Here is a 27795-nt window from a genome sequence, read left to right on the forward strand (position 1 = left end):
TCACCGAGCATCTGGCAGAGAATGGCGGCTTCTGCCACATTCATATCTGTCTCCCGTTCCGGCGGCGTCTGACGTCACCGCCGGAGCCCCGACGTCACTTTGGATGCTCGTGCGCATGCGCCCAATCCAAGAAAGGTGGACGTGCCACGACACAAGTGCGTCATCACACAATTTGGAATTGGCCTCCACTGGGTGTTTCAGTTTTGCAGATAATAAACAAGTAATAATGGCTAGGAATTTCACAATTATCGTTGCCTAACTGACTAATGAGCTTCCTATATTGCTTATGTTCTTTGCTCCACTGTTTGTGATATGTATGCACAAACCTGTATTTACTATGACAATTACCAACGACTCTTTGTTGTATCATCCTTGTCTTTTCCATAATAAAACAAAATTTTTAACCGTGAAAAAAAAAAAAAAAAAATCACACCTTTAATGTAATAGAAAAAAATAGTACAGATCAGGAATATAGTCAAAACATAAGCCAGGGTTCAGAAGCCAAAACCGGTAATCAGAAGAGCCGTTAATCAGGAAGACAGAGATCAGCGTAGTCGGAAGCCAAAGATCAGGAACCAGAAGGGACGTCAGCCGGATCAACTTGCCACCTGGGCATGGTTCTCTGCTTCCGGGAGCTGTGATGCACCTGGTGGGCCCCCTCCCACCCCCCCTTTATTGGGGGGGTGGGGGCTCCGCCACTGTGCATCAGCGTCACGCATCCCATCTGGATGTGTGGCGTTCTATGAACGCTGTTGCGTCCACTTGTGTGGAAAACACACTCGCAAGCAGACTCGGGGTTTCAGGGTCGGCTGGCCGGAAATTGGTTCCCGACCCGCCTTGCCCCTCCCCTCTCTCCTGCTACGCGGCGTGACGTCGGTGGGTGGTCCCGTAGCGGCGCTCATAAGGGCGTCTTTCGGGCGGCATTTGGTCCACAAGGCTTCCCTCCACACACCTGTTTGCACCCGGCCTGGATTCACTTTTTCTCCCTCGTTGTTCCTTCTCCACAGGTACATCATCACCACGTCCCTGGTCTTATATTCCCACTTCCCTACTGGCTTTGGCGGGTATTTCTTTCCTCTTGACCTTACCAGGTCATGTCTTCAATTAAAGTCCCTAATATTTTTGCCCCATTCTTTACTGGGTTAGGCTTTGTTAGGATTGGATCAATAAAGAACCCTGCTTGCCCACAATATTTTAGTGGAGAGAGACAAGTGGTAAACCCACCACGATACGCTGGATGTCCCACTGAATATGAATTAACACATACAGAGGAATTTCTTAGCAGCTAAGATTTTAATACTGAATCCCAGTTTTTGAAAGGCATGAGTAGGTAAAATCTGAAAAATAATTAAACAAAAGGGGGCATGTAACCTAGTAAGTGGCTGATTCAAAAACCATGGTTTTAAAAGTGTGCTGTATAAATCGAGCTTACCTCTAATTGGAAATCCCCTCGTATGGGACAAGAGGAGAGGAGAGATGTATCCTCTCTCACTCTCACCGAGCATCTGGCAGAGAATGGCGGCTTCTGCCACATTCATATCTGTCTCCCGTTCCGGCGGCGTCTGACGTCACCGCCGGAGCCCCAACGTCACATGCGCCCAATCCAAGAAGGGTGGACGTGCCACAACACAGTTGCGTCATCACACAATTTGGAATTGGCCTCCATTGGGTGTTTCAGTTTTGCAGATAATAAACAAGTAATAATGGCTAGGAATTTCACAATTATCGTTGCCTAACTGACTAATGAGCTTCCTATATTGTTTATGTTCTTTGCTCCACTGTTTGTGATATGTTTGCACAAACCTGTATTTACTATGACAATTACCAACGACTCTTTGTTGTATCATCCTCGTCTTTTCCATAATAAAACAAAATTTTTAACCGTGAAAAAAAAAAAAATCACACCTTTAATGTAATAGAAAAAAATAGTACAGATCAGAAATATAGTCAAAACATAAGCCAGGGTTCAGAAGCCAAAACCGGTAATCAGAAGAGCCAGTAATCAGGAAGCCAGAGATCAGCGTAGTCGGAAGCCAAAGATCAGGAACCAGAAGGGACGTCGCCGGGCAAAGTCTTTAACAGGAACTCAGCAGAGACACTCAGGATATGTTAAATAAGGACGAAGGCATGAAAGACATGAACAAGGCAGTTTAAATAGCCAGAAGGGGCTGGCTGTAGGCTGGACTGATGAGGCAGGTAATGGTAACCAGGTGAGCCACTGTGGAAGCAATGAGTGGCTGGTAATTAACCGACAGCTGAGCAGCCTTGAGCACTGAGAAGAGAGCTTCTAGAAGCCCAGCCCTGACAAAGGGAAGGTCTGCCTGAGAAAGAATGGGTGGATGTACTGGCCCCTTTCCTGACTGCAGATCCTCAACTGGCGAATTGTGATTTGGCCTCAGAGTCAGCATGGCATTATAAATTGCTAAAGGCAGAAATACTAGCCAGGCTGGGAGTGACTGTTGCTTTGAGGGCGAGCCGAGTTCATGGCTGGCGCTTTGACAGGGCTAAGCCTGCCTGTGTGCCACTGTATCATCTAATGCAGGGGGTCTCCAAACTTTTCAAAGGGCCAGTTTTATTGTCCTACAGACTTTAGGGGGGCCGGATTGTGGCCGACAGGAGCAGAAAATGTCCCAGGCCTGGCATCAGTGAGAATAAATATGGCCTCAGGGTTGGTGGTCAATAGGAGGAGGCGTACTGACCCCATTAGTAGGAAGAATGACCCCAATGTTGGTGTCAGTGGGAGGAATAGTCCCCCAAGGGATGGAGAAAGGCTAGCAAAGGGCCTTATTTGTCCCACGGACCGCAGTTTGGAGACCTCCTGATCTAATGCATCTGTTCCAGGAGGTCAGGACTGTGCAGGCCAGTCAAGTTCCTCCACCCCAAACTCACTTATCTGTGTCTTCATGGACCTTGCTTTGTGCATTGGTCCGAATCATTTGGTGGAGGGGGGATTATGGTGTATGGTTGATTTCAGGGGTTGGGTTTGGCCCCTTAGTTCCAGTTTAGGAAACTCTTAAGACATCAGCCTACCAAGACATTTTGGACAATTTCATGCTCCCAACTTTGTGGGAACAGTTTGGGGAAGGCCCCTTCCTGTTCCAACATGACTGCCCACCAGTGCACAAAGCAAGGTCCATAAAGACATGGATGAGAGAGTTTGGGGTGGAGGAACTTGACTGACCTGCACAGAGTTCTCATATGAATTCTCTGGAGTTGCAAAAGGTTTCCTTTCCTAGTGAAAGATTTCCCACACTCTGAACATGAATAAGGATGCTCACCTGTGTGAATTTTCTGATGTTCAATAAGATTATTTTTCCTATTCAAAGATTTCCTACACTGAACATGATTATGGACGCTCACCTGTGTGAATTCTCTGATGTATAACAAGATTTCCTTTTTGTTTGAAAGATTTCCCGCACTCTGAACATGAATAAGGACGCTCACCTGTGTGAATTCTAAGATGTTTAACAAGGTCTCCTTTCTGAGTGAAAGATTTCCCGCACTCTGAACACGAGTAAGGACGCTCACCTGTATGAATTCTCTGATGTGTAGCAAGGTGTGCTTTTTTAATGAATGATTTCCCGCACTCTGAACATGAGAATAGATTGTCACCTCGGTGATTTCCTTCATGGGGTGAGGAAGATTCCTCGGGATTAGAAAGATCTGTTGATCTATCTGCAGTGTGAGATCTTACATGGATATTTACAATCATAGTATGTGATTGATGAGAAGATTCCCCCTGATCAGAGGGATCCATTGATGTCTCCGGACAGGAAGGTCTGTGATGTATATTTTGTGTATTTGGATTTCCTCCTGGAGGATCCTGTGTGATGACATTATCTTCTGACTTACAATCAGCAGATAGTAGAAGATGTCTCTCCGAGGAATTCCTGACATCACATCTATCTGTTGGAAAGAAGTAAAAAAATATATAATAAATCTCAGTAGATGACAAATAACTGGAGTTTTAGCTCCTCCTCCCCGTCGGTGGAATAAGTGGAAATGCCGATCTCACAGCTGGGCTCCTGTTCTCCCTTCAAAATCAATCAGAAAAGTCTTCACACCGAGTCCATATATGATCTGCTAATTCTATAATACTAAATAGCTATAACTAAGTCTTCATTATCCAAAACGCGTTAGTGGATTGTTACTACATCGGATTGGCTGGATTTTATATTATGAAGAGTTTGCAGATCATATATGGAGTCAGCAAGAAAAAAAAAGTCACTTTGGTATAACAGTCAACACTTTCACAGAGCTCTAGCATGGAACTGGGTACAACTGTAACATTAAAATATGAAAAAAAAACCTTCCTCCAAGATTTACAATGCTGGTGTCCTAGGGTGGCTCCATCCCTCCTCCATCAGTGGGGAGACAACCTAAGCTGTTAGTGCAATGGTTTATTAAAGGGTTAGATCACCTCTACAGAAGAACTGTAAAGCTGAACTAACACCAGATCCCCTCCCCACCCTCCTGGACCCCCTTTACATGTGATGGCTCTGACCAATCAGAATCCATCTGGTCCATCCTGGCAGCTCAGTATGGAGAAGACAGAGCAGTGGGGTATTTCATATCCCCTGACCATTGGAGTGGTGAGAGAGCCCTGATAGTAGAGGATGGCTAACGGTAAGTACAGTGAGGACCGGGAGTGGGGGGTGAAGGGGTCCGGTGTTAGGTCACCTTTACAGTTTTCCTGTATTAGGCAAACTAACCCTTTAATGTGATTTTAGGGGTCTGTTTGTCCAGTGATGTCTCATCTGCCTTCCATTGAAGGTAATGAAGTATATATTGCACTCCATTCGCTTTTCCCCTCAACCACAGCAACCCGGGAAAGTGAAAGCCGGACCTGGAAGTGTTGTCATCCACATACAGTGTATCTGGAAAGTATTCACAGCACTTCACTTTTTCCACATTTTGTTATGTTACAGCCTTATTTCAGAACGGATTAAATTAATTATTTTCCTTAAAATTCTACAAACAATCCCCCATAAAGACAACGTGAAAGAAATTTGTTTGAAATCTTTGCAGATTTATTAAAAATAAAGAATGAAAAAAATCCCATGCACATAAGTATCACAGCCTTTGCTCATTACTTTGGTGAAGCCCCTTTGGCACCAATTACAGCCTCAAGTCTTTTTGAGTATGATTCTAAAAGCTTGGCACATATTTTTGGGCAGTTTCTCCCATTCTTTTTTGCAGGACCTCTCAAAATCCATCAGGTTGGATGGGGAGCGTCGGTGCACAGCCATTTTCAGATCTCTCCAGAGATGTTCAGTTGGGTTCAAGTCTGAGCTCTGGCTGGGCCACTTAAGGACATTCACAGAGTTGCCTCGTAGCCACCCCTTTGTAATCTTGGCTGTTTGCTTAGGGTGGTTGTTCTGTTGGAAGATGAACCTTCATCCCAATCTGAGATCCAGATCGCTCTGGAGCTGGTTTTCATCACGGATGTCTCTGTACATTGCTGCATTCATCTTCCCCTCAATCCTGACTAGTCTCCCAGTTCCTACCGCTAAAAAACATCCCCACAGCATGATGCTGCCACCACCATGCTTCACTGTAGGGATGGTATTGGCCAGGTGATGAGCGGTGCCTGATTTCCTCCAGACATGACGCTTGCCATTTAGGCCAAAGAGTTCAATCTTTGTTTCATCAGACCATTTAGTTTCTTATGGTCAGACTCCTTCAGGTGCCTTGTGGCAAACACCACGCGGGCTGTCATGTACCATTTACTGAGGAGTGGCTTCCATCTGGCCACTCTACCATACAGGCCTGATTGGTGGAGTGCTGCAGAGATGGTTGTTCTTCTGCAAGGTTCTCCTCTCTCCACAGAGAAATGCTGGAGCTCTTTCAGATTGACCATCGGGTTCTTGGTCACCTCCATGACTAAGGCCCTTCTCCCCGATCACTTAGTTTGGTGGCCCACTTTAGGAAGAGTCCTTGTGGTTCCAAGTTTTTTCCATTTACGGATGATGGAGGACACTGTGCTCATTGGGACCTTCAGTGCTGCAGAAATGTTTCTGTACCCTTCCCCACATCTGTGCTGTGATACAATCTTGTCTGAGGTCTACAGACAATTCCTTGGACTTCATGGCTTGGTTTGTGCTCTGACATGCACTGTTAACTGTGGGACCTTATATAGACAGGTGTGTGCCTTTCCAAATCATGATTTCAAACAAACTTCTATCACGTTGTCATTTTGAGGAAAATAATGAAATAAATCAATTTTGGAATAAGGCTGTGACATAACAAAATGTGGAAAAAGTGAAGGGCTGTGAATACTTTTCAAATGCACTGTAGCTTCCAGGTTCCTTTTAGGGAAGGGAGATCAGCGAATTAACATTCATTCACTACCCTCTATGTGGCGACACCCACCATGGAGGTCCCAGACCTACAAGTAGGGTGAAACATGGCAGGGGTGCACGTGAGGAGAGAGGTGGTGTGGAAGTTATACAGCCACCTGATCACTTCCTCCTGACAGCCAACAGTCGGCTTATCAGTGCTTAAAACCATCTGCTGCTGCTGCTGACGTATATCATATATTAGTGGCAAAGAAAGGGTTTAAGGAGGCGGTACTCCGTATATACACCTAAATACACTGGTGTACCAGTATCTGTGACAACTCTGTATAAACTATTCATAGATATTAAATATTGTAAAGCTCCGTACTCCAAGAAATTGAATACATAGAAAAGGTGGTAGGGAGATTGCACTTCACTAATACCGGAATCAGGGCCGCCATCAGGGGGGTACAGGCAGTGGTGTATTTAGGTTTTGTGCTGCCCTAGGCCTGACTAAGCTCGCGCACCCCCTAATTTAACTATGACCCACCCCTTCCTGTCAAGGCCACACCCCTTCCTTTTTAAGATCCGCCCTGTCATCTTCATGGGAGGACAGAGGGACGCCGCGGGAGGAGGACAGTGAGGGATGCGGCATCTTTTCATTTGGGGGGTAAGGGGATATGCGCTGGGTGCTTTGGGAGGCTCTTGCACTGAAGTCGTGTCCCTCCTCTGTGGCTCCTCCTCCTCCTGGCTGTGTACACTAGAACATTGGAGCTGAGGAGAAGGGAGGAGGAGCCGAGGAGTGTGTGTGGCTGACAGTGGGGCGAGAGGTGTCGGCTGCCATGGAAAGTCCATCACCGCTTGTGGGACTCCGGGCGGCAAATGTCCTGGGTGCCCACGCTGGCGCATCCCTGTCTGGCCAGTTACCGAAACTCAGTGCCGGAACTTGTGGGCTCCGGGACAGTGGCGTCACTAGGGTTGGCCTAGAGGATATCAGGTTAGGCACTTCCTAATGGCTCAGTCCCTGGGAACAGTAATGGATAATGGCCAACAGGCTCTCTTACCAGACCCGATGAAACCGCAACAGTGATCCCTCTGGCTGGATGTTCGCTCACTCTGGGTTGCCCAGGCCGACTCTAGTCAGTAGTGTAGCATGTCTCTACCCTGGCAGTGGCTTCATCTTTCTCCTCCTTTGGTGGTGCGGGTACAGCATGGCTCTCTTTGGTGGTGCAGGTATAGCGTGGCTCTCTGGTGGTGCGTGTACAGCGTGACTCTGGTGGTGCGGGTACAGCATGGCTCTGGTGGTGCGGGTATAGCGTGGCTCTGGTGGTGTGGGTACAGCGTTGCTCTCTGGTGGAGCGGGTACAATGTGGCTCTGGTGGTGCAGGTACAGCGTGGCTCTGGTGGTGCGGGTACAGCATGGCTCTCTGGTGGTGCGTGTACAGCGTGGCTCTGGTGGTGCGGGTACAGCATGGCTCTGGTGGTGCGGGTACAGCGTGGCTCTGGTGGTGTGGGTACAGCGTTGCTCTCTGGTGGTGCGGGTACAGTGTGGCTCTGGTGGTGCAGGTACAGCGTGGCTCTGGTGGTGCAGGTATAGCGTGGCTCTCTGGTGGTGCGGGTACAGCATGGCTCTGGTGGTGCGGGTACAGCATGGCTCTGGTGGTGCGGGTACAGCGTGGCTCTGATGGTGTGGGTACAGCGTTGCTCTCTGGTGGTGCGGGTACAGTGTGGCTCTGGTGGTGAAGGTACAGCGTGGCTCTGGTGGTGCGGGTACAGCGTGGCTCTGGTGGTGCGGGTACAGCGTGGCTCTCTGGTGGTGCGGGTACAGCATGGCTCTCTGGTGGTGCGGGTACAGCGTGGCTCTCTGGTGGTGCGGGTACAGCATGGCTCTCTGGTGGTGCGGGTACAGTGTGGCTCTGGTGGTGCAGGTACAGCGTTGCTCTGGTGGTGCGGGTACAGCGTGGCTCTGGTGGTGCGGGTACAGCATGGCTCTGGTGGTGTGGGTACAGCGGTACAGTGTGGCTCCCTATCTGGCTTCCCCCAGCACAGTATTCTTTTTCTCCTCCTGTAACACCCCCCAGCAGAGTGCATGCATGCTGGGGGCTGTAGCATGATGTCTGTGCACACACAGGGGCCGCCACTCTTCAGGGACTACTTTTCCCATGATGCCCCCAGAGTCTTCTGATTGGCCCTCTGCTGTGGCCAATCATGGGGAGGGAAACAGCGGTCAGGAAGCTGGGCGGCGGCACAGCAAAACCGCTTTCTCTCTCTTCTCCCTTCAACTCACAGAAAGGGGAGGGGGGGCGAGCGGGGGAGTTCTCTGCTGCTGCTGAGTTCTCTGGTAAATGGAGCAGCAGCGCTGTGACAGGGAGAGGAGAGATGCGGGCTGTCTGTGTATCTCCCCCACTCGCCCCCCCTCCCCTGACAGCCCGCATCTCTCCTCTCCCTGTCACAGTGCTGCTGCTCCATTTACCAGAGAACTCGGCAGCAGCAGAGAACTCCCCCGCTCGCCCCCCCTCCCCTTTCTGTCAGTCGAAGGGAGAAGAAAGAGAGAGTGGCTCTAATTGGTTTTGCCGTGCCGCCGCCCAGCTTCCTGACTGCTGTTTCCCTCCCCATGATTGGCCACAGCAGAGGACCAATTGGAGAGAGAGAATCACGGCTTTACGTGGGCGGTTTGACGGCTCCTGCTTACACTGCTTTCTGGCCCCATCTGCAGCCGCGACGCCACTGCACTGCTATGCTTTACTCTGCTGATGTGCCCTGCTGTGCGGGAGGAGGGCGCAGATGCCGTTTTGGTGGGGGGGCGGCTTTTTTGCCGCCCCCCCCGCAAAGTACCACTGGGTACAGGCAGTACTCCTGTAAGGGACCCGCCTTGCGCCCCCCCCTTCCCCCCTCCGGGGCCCACTACAGAGACGGAGCGGAAAGCATACACATTCTGTTGCTGATATAACATCTAGCACAGCCATGGAATGGGATGGGTGAGCAAGCCAGCTGGATGTCCACTGTGCAGCATGGACGAGAGACTTCACCTGTCAGATGAGAGCTGTGATGTCGGGTATGGGCAGGACTACTACTCATACCGCCCCCTTTGTCAAGCAACCAGTGTCTAGGCGAAGAGGCATTTGTATAGTGCTGGCTGGGGAAAAAGTACCAAGGCAGGTCTTTTCAGCTTTCAGTTTCTGCATTAGATGAAAGTGGGGGTAGAGTAGCTCTCCCAAGGCTCCTTCAACAGCCTCCCTGCTCTGCACCACGATCCTTATCGCCTATCTGGTCGGGGAGTTCAGAAGCTGAAAAGGAGTTTACAGAAAAGTTCTTTTACAAAGGTAATCATGTGGAGGAGGATGGTGGAGCTTTGGGGGATGGGAAGATGAGGGGAGAGTTGAGGTGTGTGTATTGCAGAGGTTATTAGCAGTGGAGGAGAGGTGCAGTATTGGGATGTACATGGATGAATGGACTCTGTACATAACACACACCAGTACCCACCTTCCTGTACATAACACACACCAGAACCCACCTTCCTGCACATAATGCACGCCAGAACCCACCTTCCTGTACATAACATACACCAGAACCCACCTTCCTGTACATAACATACACCAGAACCCACCTTCCTGTACATAATGCACGCCAGAACCCACCTTCCTTCCTGTACATAATGCACACCAGAACCCACCTTCCTGTACATAATGCACGCCAGAACCCACCTTCCTGTACATAACATACACCAGAACCCACCTTCCTGTACATAACATACACCAGAACCCACCTTCCTGTACATAACATACACCTGAACCCACCTTCCTGTACATAATGCACGCCAGAACCGACCTTCCTGTACATAACATACACCAGAACCCACCTTCCTGTACATAACGCACGCCAGAACCCACCTTCCTGTACATAACGCACGCCAGAACCCACCTTCCTGTACATAACATACACCAGAACCCACCTTCCTGTACATAACGCACTCCAGAACCCTCCATCCTGTACATAACGCACGCCAGAACCCACCTTTCTTCCTGTACATAACGCACGCCAGAACCCACCTTCCTTCCTGTACATAACACACGCCAGAACCCACCTTCCTTCCTGTACATAACGCACGCCAGAACCCACCTTCCTGTACATAACATACACCAGAACCCACCTTCCTGTACATAACCCACGCCAGAACCCACCTTCCTGTACATCACGCACGCCAGAATCCACCTTCCTGTACATAACATACACCAGAACCCACCTTCCTGTACATAACGCATGCCAGAACTCACCTTCCTTCCTGTACATAACGCACGCCAGAACCCACCTTCCTGTACATAACGCACGCCTGAAACCACCTTCCTATACATAACGCACACCAGAACCCACCTTCCTGTACATAACGCACTCCAGAACCCACCTTCCTGTACATAACGCACTCCAGAACCCACCTTCCTTCCTGTACATAACGCACACCAGAACCCACCTTCCTGTACATAACGCACGCCAGAACCCACCTTCCTGTACATAACGCACTCCAGAACCCACCTTCCTTCCTGTACATAACGCACACCAAAACCCACCTTCCTGTACATAACGCATGCCAGAACCCACCTTCCTTCCTGTACATAACGCACGCCAGAACCCACCTTCCTGTACATAACGCATGCCAGAACCCACCTTCCTTCCTGTACATAAAGCATGCCAGAACCCACCTTCCTGTACATAACGCATGCCAGAACCCACCTTCCTGTACATAACGCACTCCAGAACCCACCTTTCTTCCTGTACATAACGCACGCCAGAACCCACCTTCCTGTACATAATGCACTCCAGAACCCTCCATCCTGTACATAACGCACGCCAGAACCCACCTTCCTGTACATAACGCACTCCAGAACCCTCCATCCTGTACATAACGCACGCCAGAACCCACCTTCCTGTACATAACGCACTCCAGAACCCACCTTCCTGTACATAACGCACGCCAGAACCCACCTTCCTTCCTGTACATAACGCACGCCAGAACCCACCTTCCTGTACATAACGCATGCCAGAACCCACCTTCCTGTACAAAACGCATGCCAGAACCCTCCATCCTGTACATAACGCACGCCAGAACCCACCTTCCTGTACATAACGCACTCCAGAACCCACCTTCCTGTACATAACGCACGCCAGAACCCACCTTCCTTCCTGTACATAACGCACGCCAGAACCCACCTTCCTGTACATAACGCATGCCAGAACCCACCTTCCTGTACAAAACGCATGCCAGAACCCACCTTCCTGTACATAACGCACGCCAGAACCCACCTTCCTGTACATAACGCACTCCAGAACCCACCTTCCTTCCTGTACATAACGCACACCAAAACCCACCTTCCTGTACATAACGCATGCCAGAACCCACCTTCCTTCCTGTACATAACGCACGCCAGAACCCACCTTCCTGTACATAACGCATGCCAGAACCCACCTTCCTTCCTGTACATAAAGCATGCCAGAACCCACCTTCCTGTACATAACGCACGCCAGAACCCACCTTCCTGTACATAACGCATGCCAGAACCCACCTTCCTGTACATAACGCACGCCAGAACCCACCTTCCTGTACATAACGCACTCCAGAACCCACCTTTCTTCCTGTACATAACGCACGCCAGAACCCACCTTCCTGTACAGAACGCACTCCAGAACCCTCCATCCTGTACATAACGCATGCCAGAACCCACCTTTCTTCCTGTACATAACGCACGCCAGAACCCACCTTCCTGTACATAACGCACGCCAGAACCCACCTTCCTTCCTGTACATAACGCATGCCAGAACCCACCTTCCTGTACATAACGCACGCCAGAACCCACCTTCCTGTACATAACGCATGCCAGAACCCACCTTCCTGTACATAACGCACGCCAGAACCCACCTTCCTGTACATAACGCACGCCAGAACCCACCTTCCTGTACATAACGCATGCCAGAACCCACCTTTCTTCCTGTACATAACGCATGCCAGAACCCACCTTTCTTCCTGTACATAACACATGCCAGAACCCACCTTCCTGTACATAACGCACGCCAGAACCCACCTTCCTTCCTGTACATAACGCATGCCAGAACCCACCTTCCTGTACATAACGCACTCCAGAACCTACCTTCCTTCCTGTACATAACGCACGCCAGAACCCACTTTCCTGTACATAACGCACGACAGAACCCACCTTACTGTACATAACGCACTCCAGAACCCTCTATCCTGTACATAACGCATGCCAGAACCCACCTTCCTTCCTGTCCATAACGCACGCCAGAATCCACCTTCCTGTACATAACGCACGCCAGAACCCACGTTCCTGTACATAACGCACGCCAGAACCCACTTTCCTGTACATAACGCACTCCAGAACCCTCCATCCTGTACATAATGCATGCCAGAACCCACATTCCTTCCTGTACATAACGCACACCAGAATCCACCTTCCTGTACATAACATACACCAGAACCCACCTTCCTGTACATAACGCATGCCAGAACCCACCTTCCTTCCTGTACATAATGCACACCAGAACCCACCTTCCTGTACATAACGCACGCCAGAACCCACCTTCCTGTACATAACGCACTCCAGAACCCTCCATCCTGTACATAATGCATGCCAGAACCCACCTTCCTTCCTGTACATAAAGCACGCCAGAACCCACCTTCCTGTACATAACGCATGCCAGAACCCACCTTCCTTCCTGTACATAATGCACACCAGAACCCACCTTCCTGTACATAACGCACGCCACAACCCACCTTCCTGTACATAACGCACTCCAGAAACCTCCATCCTGTACATAATGCATGCCAGAACCCACCTTCCTTCCTGTACATAACGCACGCCAGAACCCACCTTCCTGTACATAATGCACGCCAGAACCCACCTTCCTTCCTGTACATAACGCACGCCAGAACACACCTTCCTGTACATAATGCATGCCAGAACCCACCTTCCTGTACATAACGCACTCCAGAACCCACCTTCCTGTACATAATGCACGCCAGAACCCACCTTCCTTCCTGTACATAACGTACTCCAGAATCCCGCACTATGTATCTAACACTCGCCTGAACAGTACACTCTGTACCTCACACTTTCCTGAACCCTGCACTCTCTACGTAAGTGTCAGCAGGGTAGGGATGAGCCGAACACCCCCCGGTTCGGTTCGCACCAGAACCTGCGAACGGACCGAAAGTTCGCACGAACGTTAGAACCCCATTGACGTCTATGGGACTCGAACGTTCGAAATCAAAAGTGCTCATTTTAAAAACTAATTTGCATGGTATTGTCCTAAAAAGGGTTTGGGGACCCGGGTCCTACCCCAGGGGACATGTATCAATGCAAAAAAAACTTTTAAAAACGGCCGTTTTTTCGGGAGCAGTGATTTTAATGATGCTTAAAGTAAAAAAAAAGTGAAATATTCCTTTAAATATCGTACCTGAGGGGTGTCTATAGTATGCCTGTAAAGTGACGCGTGTTTCCCGTGTTTAGAACAGTCCCTGCACCAAATGTCATTTTTAAAGGAAAAAATCTCATTTAAAACTGCTTGCGGGTTTAATGTAATGTCGGGTCCTGGCAATATGGATGAAAATCAGTGAGACAAACGGCATGGGTACCCCCCAGTCCATTACCAGGCCCTTTGGGTCTTGTATGGATATTAAGGGGAACCCCACACCCAAATTAAAATAAGGAAAGGTGTGGGGCCACCAGGCCCTATATACTCTGAACAGCAGTATACAGGCGGTGCAAACAAGACAGGGACTGTAGGTTTGTTGTTAAGTAGAATCTCTTTGTAATTTTGAACGGGTACATTTTTAACGTGTTTAGCTCCAGCCAAAAAATCTTTTTTAAGCTTTTTGGAAAACATAGGGAAGGGTTATCACCCCTGTGACATTTGTTTTGCTGTCTTTCCTCCTCTTCATAAGATTTCACCTCACTTTTTGTCCCAATGGATTGGAAAGCATCAGTGGAAAGGAGAAATGTTTTTCCCATATTAACTCTTACAGGAGAGAATTTCCCTTCCTAGGGGTAGATTTCATCTCACTTCCTGTTGTCTCCTTCCGTTTGCAAGTAGGAGTCGTTTGTAAGTTAGTTGTTTGAAAGTAGGGTCCTGCCCTATATACTCAGCAGAAATTTGGGCCTTAGGTGTTGCTGTGGCCAGAACACTGTAAGCCCTCACAGGGCCCTGCTGTGAAATATTAGATCAAGAATTGTAATTACATGCCCCTGTTGAACAGGAGCTGAAAAATTAGGCCTTAGGCACTGGTGCTGGTGCCACAACACTGCAACCCCTCACAGACACTCTAGTTGGAACGCAGGAACGAGCCCTGCTGCAAAGTATTGCATCAAAAATTGTAATTACACACCCCTGTTAAACAAGGGCTGAAAAATTGGGCCTTAGGCACTGGTGCTGGTGCCACAACACTGCAACCCCTCACAGACACTCTAGTTGGAACGCAGGAACGAGCCCTGCTGCAAAGTATTGCATCAAAAATTGTAATTACACGCCCCTGTTAAACAGGGGCAGAAAAAATGGGCCTTAGGCACTGGTGCTGGTGCCACAACACTGCAACCCCTCACAGACACTCTAGTTGGAACGCAGGAACGAGCCCTGCTGCAAAGTATTGCATCAAAAATTGTAATTACACGCCCCTGTTAAACAGGGGCAGAAAAAATGGGCCTTAGGCACTGGTGCTGGTGCCACAACACTGCAACCCCTCACAGACACTCTAGTTGGAATGCAGGAACGAGCCCTGCTGCAAAGTATTACATCAAAAATTGTAATTACACGCCCCTGTTAAACAGGGGCTGAAAAATTGTGCCTTAGGCACTGGTGGTGGCGCCCAGAACCAAAAATGTTCTTACAAGCTATCAGCGTGATGATTGAGGAGGAAGAGGATAATTACTCAGGGATAGTCACTCAGCATCAGCATAGGCAGTCTTTGAAGGGATCTGAGATTTCAAAAAAAATGATTCGGTTACATCAGCATCAGGTGCTTGGTAGCTGGTGGTGATCCAAGACTGATTCATTTTTATGAAGGTCAGTCGATCGACTGAGTCAGTGGACAGACGCACCCTGTGATCGGTTACCACGCCTCCAGCAGCACTGAATGTGCGTTCCGAAAGAACGCTGGATGCAGGACAGGCCAGTAGCTCAATTGCATACTGTGCAAGCTCTGGCCAGTGATCCATCCTCAAGACCCAGTAACCCAGAGGATTTTCGGTGGGAAAGGTGTCCAAGTCTGATCTTGCCCCTAGGTATTCCTGCACCATGTAAAACAGACGCTGGCGATGGTTGCTGGAACCGATCATACCTTGGGGCTGCGGACCAAAAAATTGTCTGAACGCATCGGTCAGACGGCCACCTTCTCCACCGCTCCTTCTTTGACTGACCGAAGCCTCAGCAACACGTTGTCCAGAAACAGGAGTTTGTAACCTCCCAGTCTCTGGGAACGCGTTGCACAGACCTTTCTGCAAGGCCTCCCGAAGATGTTTCATCCTCTGCTCCCTCTGCGATGGCAAGATAAGATCCGCAACCTTACCCTTGTAACGTGGATCAAGGAGGGTTGCCAGCCAGTATTGGTCCTTCTCCTTGATACCACGAATACGAGGATCCTTACGCAGGCTTTGCAGGATCAGGGAGGCCATGCAGCGTAGGTTTGCTGAGGCATTCGGTCCGGAGTCCTCTGGGTCACTAAGGACGACATGGTCTGCAGCCACCTCCTCCCAGCCACGTACAAGTCCATGTGTTTCTTGGGACTGATCCCTTAAAGACTGCTGCTGATGCTGAGTGCCAGGCTCCACCTCCATACTGACACAATCTTCCTCCTCCTCCTCCTCCTCCTCCTCCTCCTCCTCGTCCTCTTCCTGTGTGATCGGCGGGCACGCAGGAACACTGTCTGGATAAAGGGGGCCTTGAGAGCTAAGGAAGTCCTCCTCTTCCTGCTTCTGTTCTGCCTCAAGTGCCCTGTCCATTATTCCACGCAGCGTGTGCTCCAACAGGTGGACAAGGGGGACAGTGTCACTAATGCATGCACTGTCACTGCTCACCATCCTCGTGGCCTCCTCAAATGGTGACAGGACAGTGCATGCATCCCTGATCATGGCCCACTGGCGTGGGGAAAAAAAAACAAGCTCCCCTGACCCTGTCCTGGTGCCATAGTCGCACAGGTACTCATTGATGGCCCTCTGCTGCGTGTGCAGCCGCTGCAGCATGGCCAACGTTGAGTTCCACCTGGTGGGCATGTCACAGATTAGGCGGTTCTTGGGCAGGTTAAACTCCTTTTGGAGGTCCGTCAGCCGAGCACTGGCATTATATGACCGGCGGAAATGCACACAGACTTTCCTGGCCTGCCTCAGGACATCCTGTAAGCCCGGGTACCTGCCCAAGAACCGCTGCACCACCAAGTTAAGGACGTGAGCCAAACAGGGCACATGGGTCATTTGTCCCTGTCGGAGGGCAGAGAGGAGGTTGGTGCCATTGTCGCAAACCACCATTCCTGCCTTAAGTTGGCGTGGCGTCAACCACCTCTGAACCTGCCCCTGCAGAGCTGACAGAACCTCTGCCCCAGTGTGGCTCCTGTCCCCCAAGCACACCAGCTCAAGCACCGCATGGCATCTTTTGGCCTGCGTACTTGCGTAGCCCCTTGAACGACTACGGAGCACCACTGGTTCCGAGGAAGAGGCCATGGAGGAAGAAGAAGAGGAGGGGGTGGAGGAGAGAGGTGTGTCACAATCATTAGCATTTTGGAGGCGTGGTGGCGGAACAACCTCCAACACTACTGCACCTTGTCCTGCATCCTTCCCAGCTGCCAGCAGAGTCACCCAATGCGCCGTGAAACTTAGGTAACGTCCCTGTCCATGCCTGCTGGACCATGAGTCAGCGGTAATATGCACCTTACCACTGACCGCCCTGTCCAGCGAGGCATGGACATTGCCTTCCACATGCTGGTAGAGAGCCGGAATCGCCTTCCGTGAGAAAAAGTGGCGTTTGGGTACCTGCCACTGAGGAACCGCACATTCCACAAACTCACGGAAGGGGGCAGAGTCTACCAACTGAAAAGGCAGCAGTTGAAGTGCTAGCAATTTTGCCAAGCTAGCATTCAACCGCTGGGCATGTGGATGGCTGGGAGCAAACTTCTTTCGGCGGTACAGCAGCTGGGGCAGGGAAATTTGCCTGGTACAATCTGACGTCGGTGTACCAAAATCAGATTGCCCACAAGTACTTGGCTGTGACACACCTAATTCTACACCTTCATTCCTCTCAGTGCAGGTCTCAGAGAGGACTGAAGGTCTAGTGGGGTTGGAAATCTCAGCTGATGAGGAGCAAGGAGAGGTCCTCTTTGTTCTTTGGTGTGGGTCTTTTAGATACGCTTGCCAACGAACTGCATGGCAGGTCAACATATGTCTGGTCAAGCATGTGGTACCCAAGCGGGAGATGTTTTGGCCACGCGAGATACGCTTGAGACATATGTTGCAAATAGCAGCGGTGCGATCTGATGCACTCGTCTCAAAAAAGGCCCACACCAAAGAACTTTTTGAATAACGCGCAGAGACTGCAGCGGCCTGCACATGTGGAGCTTTGGGGTGTGATGCAGTCAATGTGCTGCCCTTAGGCTGGCCCCTGGAGGGCATCCTGCCTCGTTGGTGATGTGCCGCCTCCTCCTCCTCCTCCCCCTCCTCTCTCCTATCAGGCACCCACGTTGAGTCAGTGACCTCATCATCCCCTCCCTCCTCATCACTGGAGCAAACCTGGCAGTATGCTGCAGCAGGGGGAGCATGACTGCCAGATTGCTGTCCTTCTTGGGCACCCCCTCTGTCCGTGCTCATGTTACTGCCTTCATCGAGCTCAGTATCATCATCAGAGCCTTCCAAACGCTGGGCATCCTCCTGGAGCATGTACCCAACACTGTGGTCAAACAGTTCGAGGGACTCCTCAGGAGGACATGGTGGGGCTAGGGAAGGAGTCACTGATGAAATTGAGCCGAGGGAAGAGGCCGCTGCTTTGCCAGACAAAGTACCCTGGGCATGGGTGAGAGAGGATGAGGAGGATGAGGACGGCTTGGTCATCCACTCGACCAAGTCTTCCGCATGTTGCGGCTCAACATGGCCAGCTGCCGAAAAAAAGGCCAAGCGTGTCCCATGGCCATGTGCTGATGAGGATGCACCGTCTCCACGACCAGCACTAGACACAGAGCCTGCTTGCCCTCTCTTATTGGCTTGTGACTGTCTGCCTCTCCTTCTTGGCCTTCCAGACATACTAATGGCCTGTAGCTGCACTAAGCTGGGATATATATATATATATATATATATATATATATATATGTACTGATACTGCAGCTAGCAAAATCAACTGCCTGCCTGAAGTATGAGAACACCACCAACCTTCTACAGGTAGCTTTAGCTGAACACTGTGAGGTGGACGCACCCCACTAACTTGTAGGTTTAGATGAACACTGTGAGCAGGACGCACTGCACTAACTGTAAATAGTCTAGCTGCCTGACTGTGGTACTAATAGGATCAAAAGAACACCAGCAATTTTCTTCAGGTAGCTGTATTTACTGTAACAAGACAAGCCTGCCTGTCAGTAAGAAGATAACAGAAACGGATCTAGCTGAACACTGTGAGCAGGACGCACCCCACTAGCTTGTAGGTTTAGCTGAACACTGTGAGGTGGACGCACCCCACTAACTTGTAGGTTTAGCTGAACACTGTGAGCAGGACGCACCCCACTAACTTGTAGGTTTAGCTGAACACTGTGAGCAGGACGCACCCCACTAGCTTGTAGGTTTAGCTGAACACTGTGAGGTGGACGCACCCCACTAACTTGTAGGTTTAGCTGAACACTGTGAGGTGGACGCACCCCACTAACTTGTAGGTTTAGCTGAACACTGTGAGCAGGACGCACTCCACTAACTTGTAGGTTTAGCAGAACACTGTGAGCAGGACACACTGCACTAACTGTAAATAGTCTAGCTGCCTGACTGTGGTACTAATAGGATCAAAAGAACACAAGCAATTTTCTTCAGGTAGCTGTATTTACTGTAACAAGACAAGCCTGCCTGTCAGTAAGAAGATAACAGAAACGGATCTAGCTGAACACTGTGAGCAGGACGCACCCCACTAACTTGTAGGTTTAGCAGAACACTGTGAGCAGGACGCTCTGCACTAAATGTAAATAGTATAGCTGCCTGACTGTGGTACTAATAGGATCAAAAGAACACCAGTAATTTTCTTCAGGTAGCTTTATATACTGTAACAAGACAAGCCTGCCTGTCAGTAAGAAGAGAACAGGAACGGATCTAGCTGAACACTGTGAGCAGGACGCACTGCACTAAATGTAAATAGTCTAGCTGCCTGACTGTGGTACTAATAGGATCAAAAGAACACCAGCAATTTTCTTCAGGTAGCTGTATTTACTGTAACAAGACAAGCCTGCCTGTCAGTAAGAAGATAACAGAAATGGATCTAGCTGAACACTGTGAGCAGGACGCACCCCACTAGCTTGTAGGTTTAGCTGAACACTGTGAGGTGGACGCACCCCACTAACTTGTAGGTTTAGCTGAACACTGTGAGCAGGACGCACCCCGGTTTAGCAGAACACTGTGAGCAGGACGCACTGCACTAACTGTAAATAGTCTAGCTGCCTGACTGTGGTACTAATAGGATCAAAAGAACACCAGCAATTTTCTTCAGGTAGCTGTATTTACTGTAACAAGACAAGCCTGCCTGTCAGTAAGAAGATAACAGAAACGGATCTAGCTGAACACTGTGAGCAGGACGCACCCCACTAGCTTGTAGGTTTAGCTGAACACTGTGAGGTGGACGCACCCCACTAACTTGTAGGTTTAGCTGAACACTGTGAGCAGGACACACCCCACCAACTTGTAGGTTTAGCAGAACACTGTGAGCAGGACACACTGCACTAACTGTAAATAGTCTAGCTGCCTGACTGTGGTACTAATAGGATCAAAAGAACACAAGCAATTTTCTTCAGGTAGCTGTATTTACTGTAACAAGAAAAGCCTGCCTGTCAGTAAGAAGATAACAGAAACGGATCTAGCTGAACACTGTGAGCAGGACGCACCCCACTAACTTGTAGGTTTAGCAGAACACTGTGAGCAGGACGCTCTGCACTAAATGTAAATAGTCTAGCTGCCTGATTGTGGTACTAATAGGATCAAAAGAACACCAGTAATTTTCTTCAGGTAGCTTTATATACTGTAACAAGACAAGCCTGCCTGTCAGTAAGAAGAGAACAGGAACGGATCTAGCTGAACACTGTGAGCAGGACGCACTGCACTAAATGTAAATAGTCTAGCTGCCTGACTGTGGTACTAATAGGATCAAAAGAACACCAGCAATTTTCTTCAGGTAGCTTTATATACTGTAACAAGACAAGCCTGCCTGTCAGTAAGAAGAGAACAGGAACGGATCTAGCTGAACACTGTGAGCAGGACGCACTGCACTAAATGTAAATAGTCTAGCTGCCTGACTGTGGTACTAATAGGATCAAAAGAACACCAGTAATTTTCTTCAAAATACTGTAACAAGACAAGCCTGCCTGTCAGTAAGAAGATAACAGGAACGGATCTAGCTGAACACTGTGAGCAGGACGCACTGCACTAAATGTAAATAGTCTAGAAGATAACAGGAACGGATCTAGCTAAACTGAATACAGTGTATATATATATATATGCAACACCTGGGATGCATATATATAGACAATACACTTTAAGTGCAGCTAACTGACTGACTGTCCTGCCTAATCTAGCTAACTCAAATGAAATGACACTGTCTCTCTCTCTCTCTCTATTTCTCAGCACACCGGAACACACTGCACAGGGCCGCCGTGCAGGCGGCCTTATATAGTGTGGGGCGTGTACTAAATCCCCTGAGCCATAATTGGCCAAAGCCTCCTTGGCTTTGGCCAATTACGGCTCTCTGTTAAGGCGGCGCTGTGATTGGCCAAGCATGCGGGTCATAGTGCATGCTTGGCCAATCATCAGCAAGCAATGCACTGCGATGCCGCAGTGAATTATGGGCCGTGACGCGCCACACGAATTTGGCGCGAACGGCCCATATCGTTCGCAATTCAACGAACGATCGAACAGCCGATGTTCGAGTCGAACATGGGTTCGACTCGAACACGAAGCTCATCCCTACAGCAGGGTACAGACTGGTCTGCATATAATGTACAGTACAGTGTCAGTGTATAAGACCAGTCTGTATTGTATAATGACACTGTACTGTATTGAAGTGGGGGTTTGCATTGTGGATGGTAGGGGTTGGTAGGAGGACACCAAAATGCATACTCGCCTAAGTAGACAAAATTCCTTGCACCGGCCCTGTCTATCCACATCCACACACAGCATCATCTATCCCTCCAGTCTCCACAATGTACCCACATCCATGCCCAGCACCAACCATCTATCCAATCCTCCACTCTCCACAATGTGGTGGATTCCGTGGGACGGCCAGTGGGCAGGCCCAGGGGAATGTTGGTGATCAGGCCTAAAGCTGTGTAAGGGGCCCCAAAATTTCTGATGGCTGCCCTGACCGGAATACAAGGTAATGAATCTGATAAAAAATATGCAATAATGTGAAGCGTACAGTACAAGAAGCATGTGTTCAGTGAAAAATGACATACGCAGATCAATACTCCAGATGTGTCAACTCCAGTGCACCACCAATGAGGTCATACACGCTTACAGGTACTGAAAGTGTCCAAAGGATGGAGATGGCCAGCTTGGCACAGATCACAACCCAGCACATGGAAAAGATGGGAACCACCACATTCACTTTGCAAGGCCTTGCACACCGTGGTTCTAAGCATAGCCCCTAGGAGGGTTCTGGTCTGCAGTGGTCCCAAACATAGGAGTCCAGCCAGGTGCCAAGCTACCCTTACCTACAGAACCTCTGTCACCGGTCACCACCATTCTCTCTGCCCCGAACTGGAGGCGCCTTCTTATCACTTTTCACTCCATGACATCAAGACTTAACTGAATCGTTCATTCTGTTCCCCAGTTCTCCCCAATACACTGTAAAGTCCCTTCTCTTCCAAAGTAACACAGATGGTTACTCTTAAACAATAGGTTCTTTAATGCAATGGTTCCCAACTTCAGTCCTCAAGTACCCCCAACGGACCATGTTTTGGGAACTTCCCTTAGATAAAATAGATCTTATCAATACCATGTCATTGATATTGATTTAAAGCAGCTGTGCAAAGTAAACAAAAAAACCTGAAAACATGGCCCGTTGGGGGTACATGAGGACTGAGGTTGAGAACCATACATACAACATACAGGGATATACAATGTAATACTGACATAAAAACACACACATAGGTTGGACTTGTGTCTTTTTTCAACCTCGCCTACTATGTAACTATTGTTAGGTGCAATTCTCAACTAAATTGCCTCTAGTTTATATTGCTTTGCCAAATTTAGCTCTTAAAGAAGCAAGACACAGAATCAGGAGTATCTGTATATCAGTTCCGAGCATAAAAGGTCCCGTATTCAACTGTTGCTGCCCTTCTTTATTGAAGCATTTATAGGGCTGGTTACACAAACATAGGTTTCAGCAAAATTTCCATATAAGGTAACAAACAGTATATTTCAACATATAATGTAACAAGCAGTTTATTTCAACATACACCACGCGCTGGACACTCATTTAGGCGAAAACCTCAGGCTACGTCTTGCAACATATACTGACACGTACACATAATGCAGAGAAATGACAAACAACTTAAGTAGAACTCTAATCCATTATTTCCAACCTTATCACTATGTAATCACTGCTTTAGTGAATAAAGTTATATTTACCGTTCTGCCAAGGTTCCATAGAAGCACATTTGAGCGATATACAGAATCACAATTGCATTTTCACTCTCTCTCTCTAATAACAATATATTGGATTTGGCTGTGTGGCGTCGTTTATAACTTTTTATAGCTCAGTTGCATCCCAGTAAATAGCATCAAAAGTCCAATCCTTGGAACCAGTGCTGGGACAAGGTCTTCCAGTGCCCAGGGCAAAGATACCAAACTGCACCCACTCCTCATTCATGATGTGCAAGTTTAGGGGACCCTACTCCGATCAGTCACTCACTTGTCTAAATCACTGTTGCCATCACTACTCCTATCAGCCTTGTAACAGAAGGAAGGTGCCCCCATTCGTACAGTAAACCATTGCGCCCAGGGCAGCCACACCCCCTGCCCACCCCTTGTCCCGGCCCTGCTTGGAACCCATCCAGGGGTCCCGCTAAGGGGAAACTCCACCACAAAGTTCAGTTCTTTACAGCGTCCTCACTGATCACCTCCCATACAGGAACAGACCACGAGGTCCGATCCGGTTCAGAATCAGGAAGTGACACATGCAGGGGAAAGAACACCACAGAACCAAGTGTTAACTCTTACCACACCACACATTAACCCTTTAGTAGGCAAACACAGATTTATTTATATTTAAGGAAGCGGCGATCAGGGCAACTCCCCCTCCCCGGGAACTACACACAGAGGAAGCTGCAGTGCCATCCTCAGAGCACCGTACACATGGCTGGGATGTGTTCCTGGACAGCACTTTATACTCGTACAAAGGAGCTGTCCTGAGGTCTATCCAGCTTGATGATATAGTGTTTGTTGGAGTTTGTTGCCAGAAAACCAGGGACCCCGCACCGGATTCATCCTACCATCTTCCGCACACAGCACCAGATCCAGATCCTTCAGGATCACAAGCTCTTCTGACCCACTGTCATAAGACATGTGTGTCCACTCCAGCTGGTAAGAGTATCTACCCACTTATCCTTGAAGAGTTATTTATAGTGACTACAGACAACCTGTTTTCCCTTCCACTGTTTTGGTTTCCCCTCAACAGGAAGAAGTCTATACTGTCTACTTTCAAATTTCTGTGGACTTTATTTCGTTTTATCCATTGTGTCTTTACTCACCATTGGATTTTCTGCACTTTCCGTGTTTTACACATCCTTCCATCATTGTTTTGTTACATTGTGCAGTCACTTTATATTGTGTTCAAGCATATGTATTGGCATTCGCACTTTATTCATAGCGCTACACTATTTTTTCACCATTCCTGTTCGACTTTGTTTGTTAGAGTGTAAGTAGCTGTTTACACATTTTATTTTGATTTTAGCGCAGTGTTTCCCCCCATTGCACAAACACATATTTAACCTTTTAGAACCTGCCTATATGATGATATGAAGATCTGATAATTATCTAACATTTTTTTACACTACAATCCTTATTGTAGTGAGACAAATGAGACTTTGACCTGTTTTTTTCAACAATGTCTGTTACCTACCTGTGTCAAAAGGTAGAGAAATGTCCTCCTGTTCACTTTTCATAATCATCCCAACCTCCTCCGTAAATGGCTGATTACCCCCCACATACGTCTCTACTTCTTCTTTAACCTCAGCTTTTATATTAATCCGTTCTTCACCCTACACCAAGAATAATAGAAAATATAATTTAAAGTTAACTCAAGGCAGACATAAAGGACACAAATGGCACGTCATTCAGTATGTACCCTCCGTTGGAAGAACAGAAGGGTGAAGAGGACCTGCAATGTGCCTGGGCTTAAGACCCACAGAGGAAATTAATGTATATTAAAAATTAAAAATGGGGTGAAAAATGTAGGGCGCTCAAAGTAGCTAGAAACGGTGATGGGGGGTGTGGGTAACAAAGGCTGCACTTCAGATGTTGAAGTAAAACAAGAGAGACTACACAGAAGAACGTCATCTCATGGCTTAGAATATATATTTAGGTCTAGATGCCCAGCCCCACCTACCTGATGATGGGGAGGGATGGTGTGATCCTCCTGTATGGAATCCTGGAAATAAAGAGGAGGGGAAAATCTCTCACCCTAAACCCCAAAGATGAAAGAACAATATATAAATAGAGCAAGAGATTTAATGGAAAAATATCATCCCATAGCTTAGAATACTTTTGTGTTGTAATAACTCAGTCCCATCTACCTGATGATGGTGAGGGATGGTGTGATCTTCCTGTGTGGAATCCTGAGAATAAAGAGGATCACCCTCTACCACAGACTGCAGATCCCTGGACTTCTCTTCTTTTTCTACTTTAACCTCAAATTTGATGCCTTTCAGTTTTTCTCCCTAAACCCCAAATGGGATAAAACGGATTTATAAAAGGAAACAAGAGATGAAATAAAAGAATGCTATTTCGAAGCGTAGAATTCTACAACGTATTTGAGTTCTAATTGCTCAGTCCCATCTACCTGATGATGGTGAGGGATGGTGTGATCTTCCTGTGTGGAATCCCGGGAATACAGAGGATGGGGACATCTCTCTGGTGGGTTCCCATTACTGGATCCATCTGTAGGAAACACACACTGACTGAATACATTGTTTCTTTTTCTTAACCATAACATTTTTTTTATTTTATCAAATAAGAACATGACAATTAAAGTTGTTGCAAATGGTACATAACATTATAATAATAAACAATGAAAATGCATATAAAATAGGCTTCGATCAGCTCTTGATGGCCTATTCCAGCCTACCCCTAATGGGTTCACGCTGTAGGTCTGGGGAGGTCATCACATTGAGCTGCTAGTCAGCCTGTACAACTTTAAGTAATTGTTTCTATGTGTTTATCAGATGATGGGGGATCTAGGTGGACCCTCCGTACTGCTCTCTCCTTTACAATAAAGTATCCTCTTACCCGGTGATATGAGGGGTGGCTGATTCTCCATCATGACGTCCTTGTAGAGATCCTTGTGTCCTTCTAAATAAATTACTATTATTACTTCCTCTGCTGCCAGTTCCAATGTTTTTTTTGTTTTTTAACAATAATTTTTATTTATTTATCAAACAAATACAAATCATTTGAAGTTGCTGCATATATTATACAACATTTGTAATACAAAAACTGAGAAGTCATGAAGTATAGTACTGATATAAACCTTGATGGCCTAGTCCAGCCTACCCCGGTTGGGTTCAAGCTGTAGGACTGGAAGGTCACCACATTAACTATGCTTCTTACAGTATAAACTATGAGTATAGAAATAATGTTGGGAAGGGAAATTAAAAATAACGAATAACCAAAAAGTAATGAATATCAGAGATATTGCTCTACACAGACTAATTGCTTAGGTGAATGGTCACAATATTTCAGCCTGAAGGGTAAATTTAAATTTTACATCCTTTTAGGTAATTGGAGGCTCTGGGATGGGATATCCAAATTTTCCATTTTTTACTGAAAGTGGTTATGGAGTGGTTTTTATAAGCTAGCATTAATTCAAACTGTGCCTGGGTATTCAATCCAGTTATGACAGTAGATAGATTGGGTGCTTCCGTAGATTTCCAGAGATAAGCTATTGTAAGTCTTGAGGCTATTAAAATGTGGACCACAATTGTTCTATGTATAGTGGGGTATTTCTCAAGGTCTATACCTAGTAGGGCTGAATAATGATGAAACAAATCATCATTGTGTATAGAGCACTGGGACAATGCTCAAAAAATAACTAACAGGTGGTATTTGACCCCGTATAAATTATCCAACACCTACCCATCCACACCCGACATTTGTTGGAGGTGTAATGAGCAAACTGGAAATCTTATACACACCCTCTGGAGTTGCAAAACCCTGAAAAGCTTTTGGAACTCATTCTCATCATTTATAGCAGATATTACAGGAAACCTTTCCACGCTTACTCCCGCCTCAGCCAACAATGTTTTCTTTTTACTTCCTCACAACTCTCCCCTCACCCAGGACGTCCTGTTTAGACCCCTACATCACTTCCTGTTCCTTAATTACATCACTTCCTGTTCCTCACCTACATCACTTCCTGTTCCTTACTTACATCACTTCCTGTCCCATCACTTCCTGTGCATCTATCACTTCCTGTTTGCACCTGACATCACTTCATCACCAGTTGTGTGTTCACTTCCTTCCTATATCTGTACAATCACACTCTTTCTGTCTCCGTGTTCCACTCAATATAATAGGAAAAGACCTCCATCTCTATATTTATTATATGTCTGTTCTACAATCCAGCAACTCCAGATGCATAGTTGGATAAATAGCTCAATATTCACAGTGTATCTGGTTTCTAATTCAGAGGATTTGCATGTACAACTGGATAAATGGTTCTATATTTGGGATATATCTAGTCTATAAACCAGAGGCTCTGGATGGACAGTTGGCTAAATGGTTCTATATTTAGGATGTATCTAGTCTATAAACCAGAGGCTCTGGATGGACAGTTGGATAAATGGCTCTATATTTAGGATGTATCCGGTCTATAAACCAGAGGCTCTGGATGGACAGTTGGATAAATGGTTCTATATTTGGGATGAATCTGGTCTTTAAACTAGAGGCTCTGGATGGACAGTTGGATAAATGGTTCTATATTTAGGATGTATCTGGTCTATAAACTAGAGGCTCTGGATGGTCATATTTTCTGGTCTATAACCCCCTTCATGCCTAAGCCTTTTCTGACATCT

The 27795-nt window shown here is 47.7% G+C and overlaps 1 protein-coding gene across 5 annotated transcripts; it reads right to left on the reverse strand.

Moving 5' to 3' along the window:
* Positions 1 to 1874: 1874 nt before the first annotated feature.
* LOC141105141 (uncharacterized) lies at positions 1875 to 27121 on the reverse strand. Of its 5 annotated transcripts, none has more exons than XM_073595023.1 (7): positions 26917 to 27121; positions 26012 to 26074; positions 25566 to 25663; positions 25300 to 25443; positions 25113 to 25154; positions 24627 to 24765; positions 1875 to 3906 (listed from the first exon to the last, which is right to left on the reverse strand). In XM_073595023.1, the coding sequence occupies exons 2-7, from the start codon at positions 26043 to 26045 to the stop codon at positions 3347 to 3349; spliced, it is 1017 nt and encodes a 338-aa protein (XP_073451124.1). In that variant the 5' UTR covers positions 26046 to 26074; positions 26917 to 27121; the 3' UTR covers positions 1875 to 3346. The 5 variants fall into 5 exon arrangements, with proteins under 5 accessions (XP_073451124.1, XP_073451121.1, XP_073451123.1 ...); XM_073595020.1 differs by having other exon boundaries at positions 25113 to 25187; XM_073595022.1 differs by having other exon boundaries at positions 25113 to 25187; positions 27058 to 27116.
* Positions 27122 to 27795: the final 674 nt, after the last annotated feature.

This window comes from Aquarana catesbeiana, linkage group LG08 (genome assembly GCF_042186555.1).
Source record: "Aquarana catesbeiana isolate 2022-GZ linkage group LG08, ASM4218655v1, whole genome shotgun sequence".
In the NCBI taxonomy this organism is placed as follows: Eukaryota; Metazoa; Chordata; class Amphibia; order Anura; family Ranidae; genus Aquarana; species Aquarana catesbeiana.

Bases quoted from the DNA above. Each gene is read 5' to 3' on its own strand.
- LOC141105141 (XM_073595020.1), bottom strand. From the start codon at position 26,045: ATGATGGAGAATCAGCCACCCCTCATATCACCGG. The intron at 25,664-26,011 runs GTAAGAGGATAC...TGTTTCCTACAG, and splicing joins GCCACCCCTCATATCACCGG to ATGGATCCAGTAATGGGAAC. The intron at 24,766-25,112 runs GTAGGTGGGGCT...TTCTTGGTGTAG, and splicing joins CCATCCCTCCCCATCATCAG to GGTGAAGAACGGATTAATAT.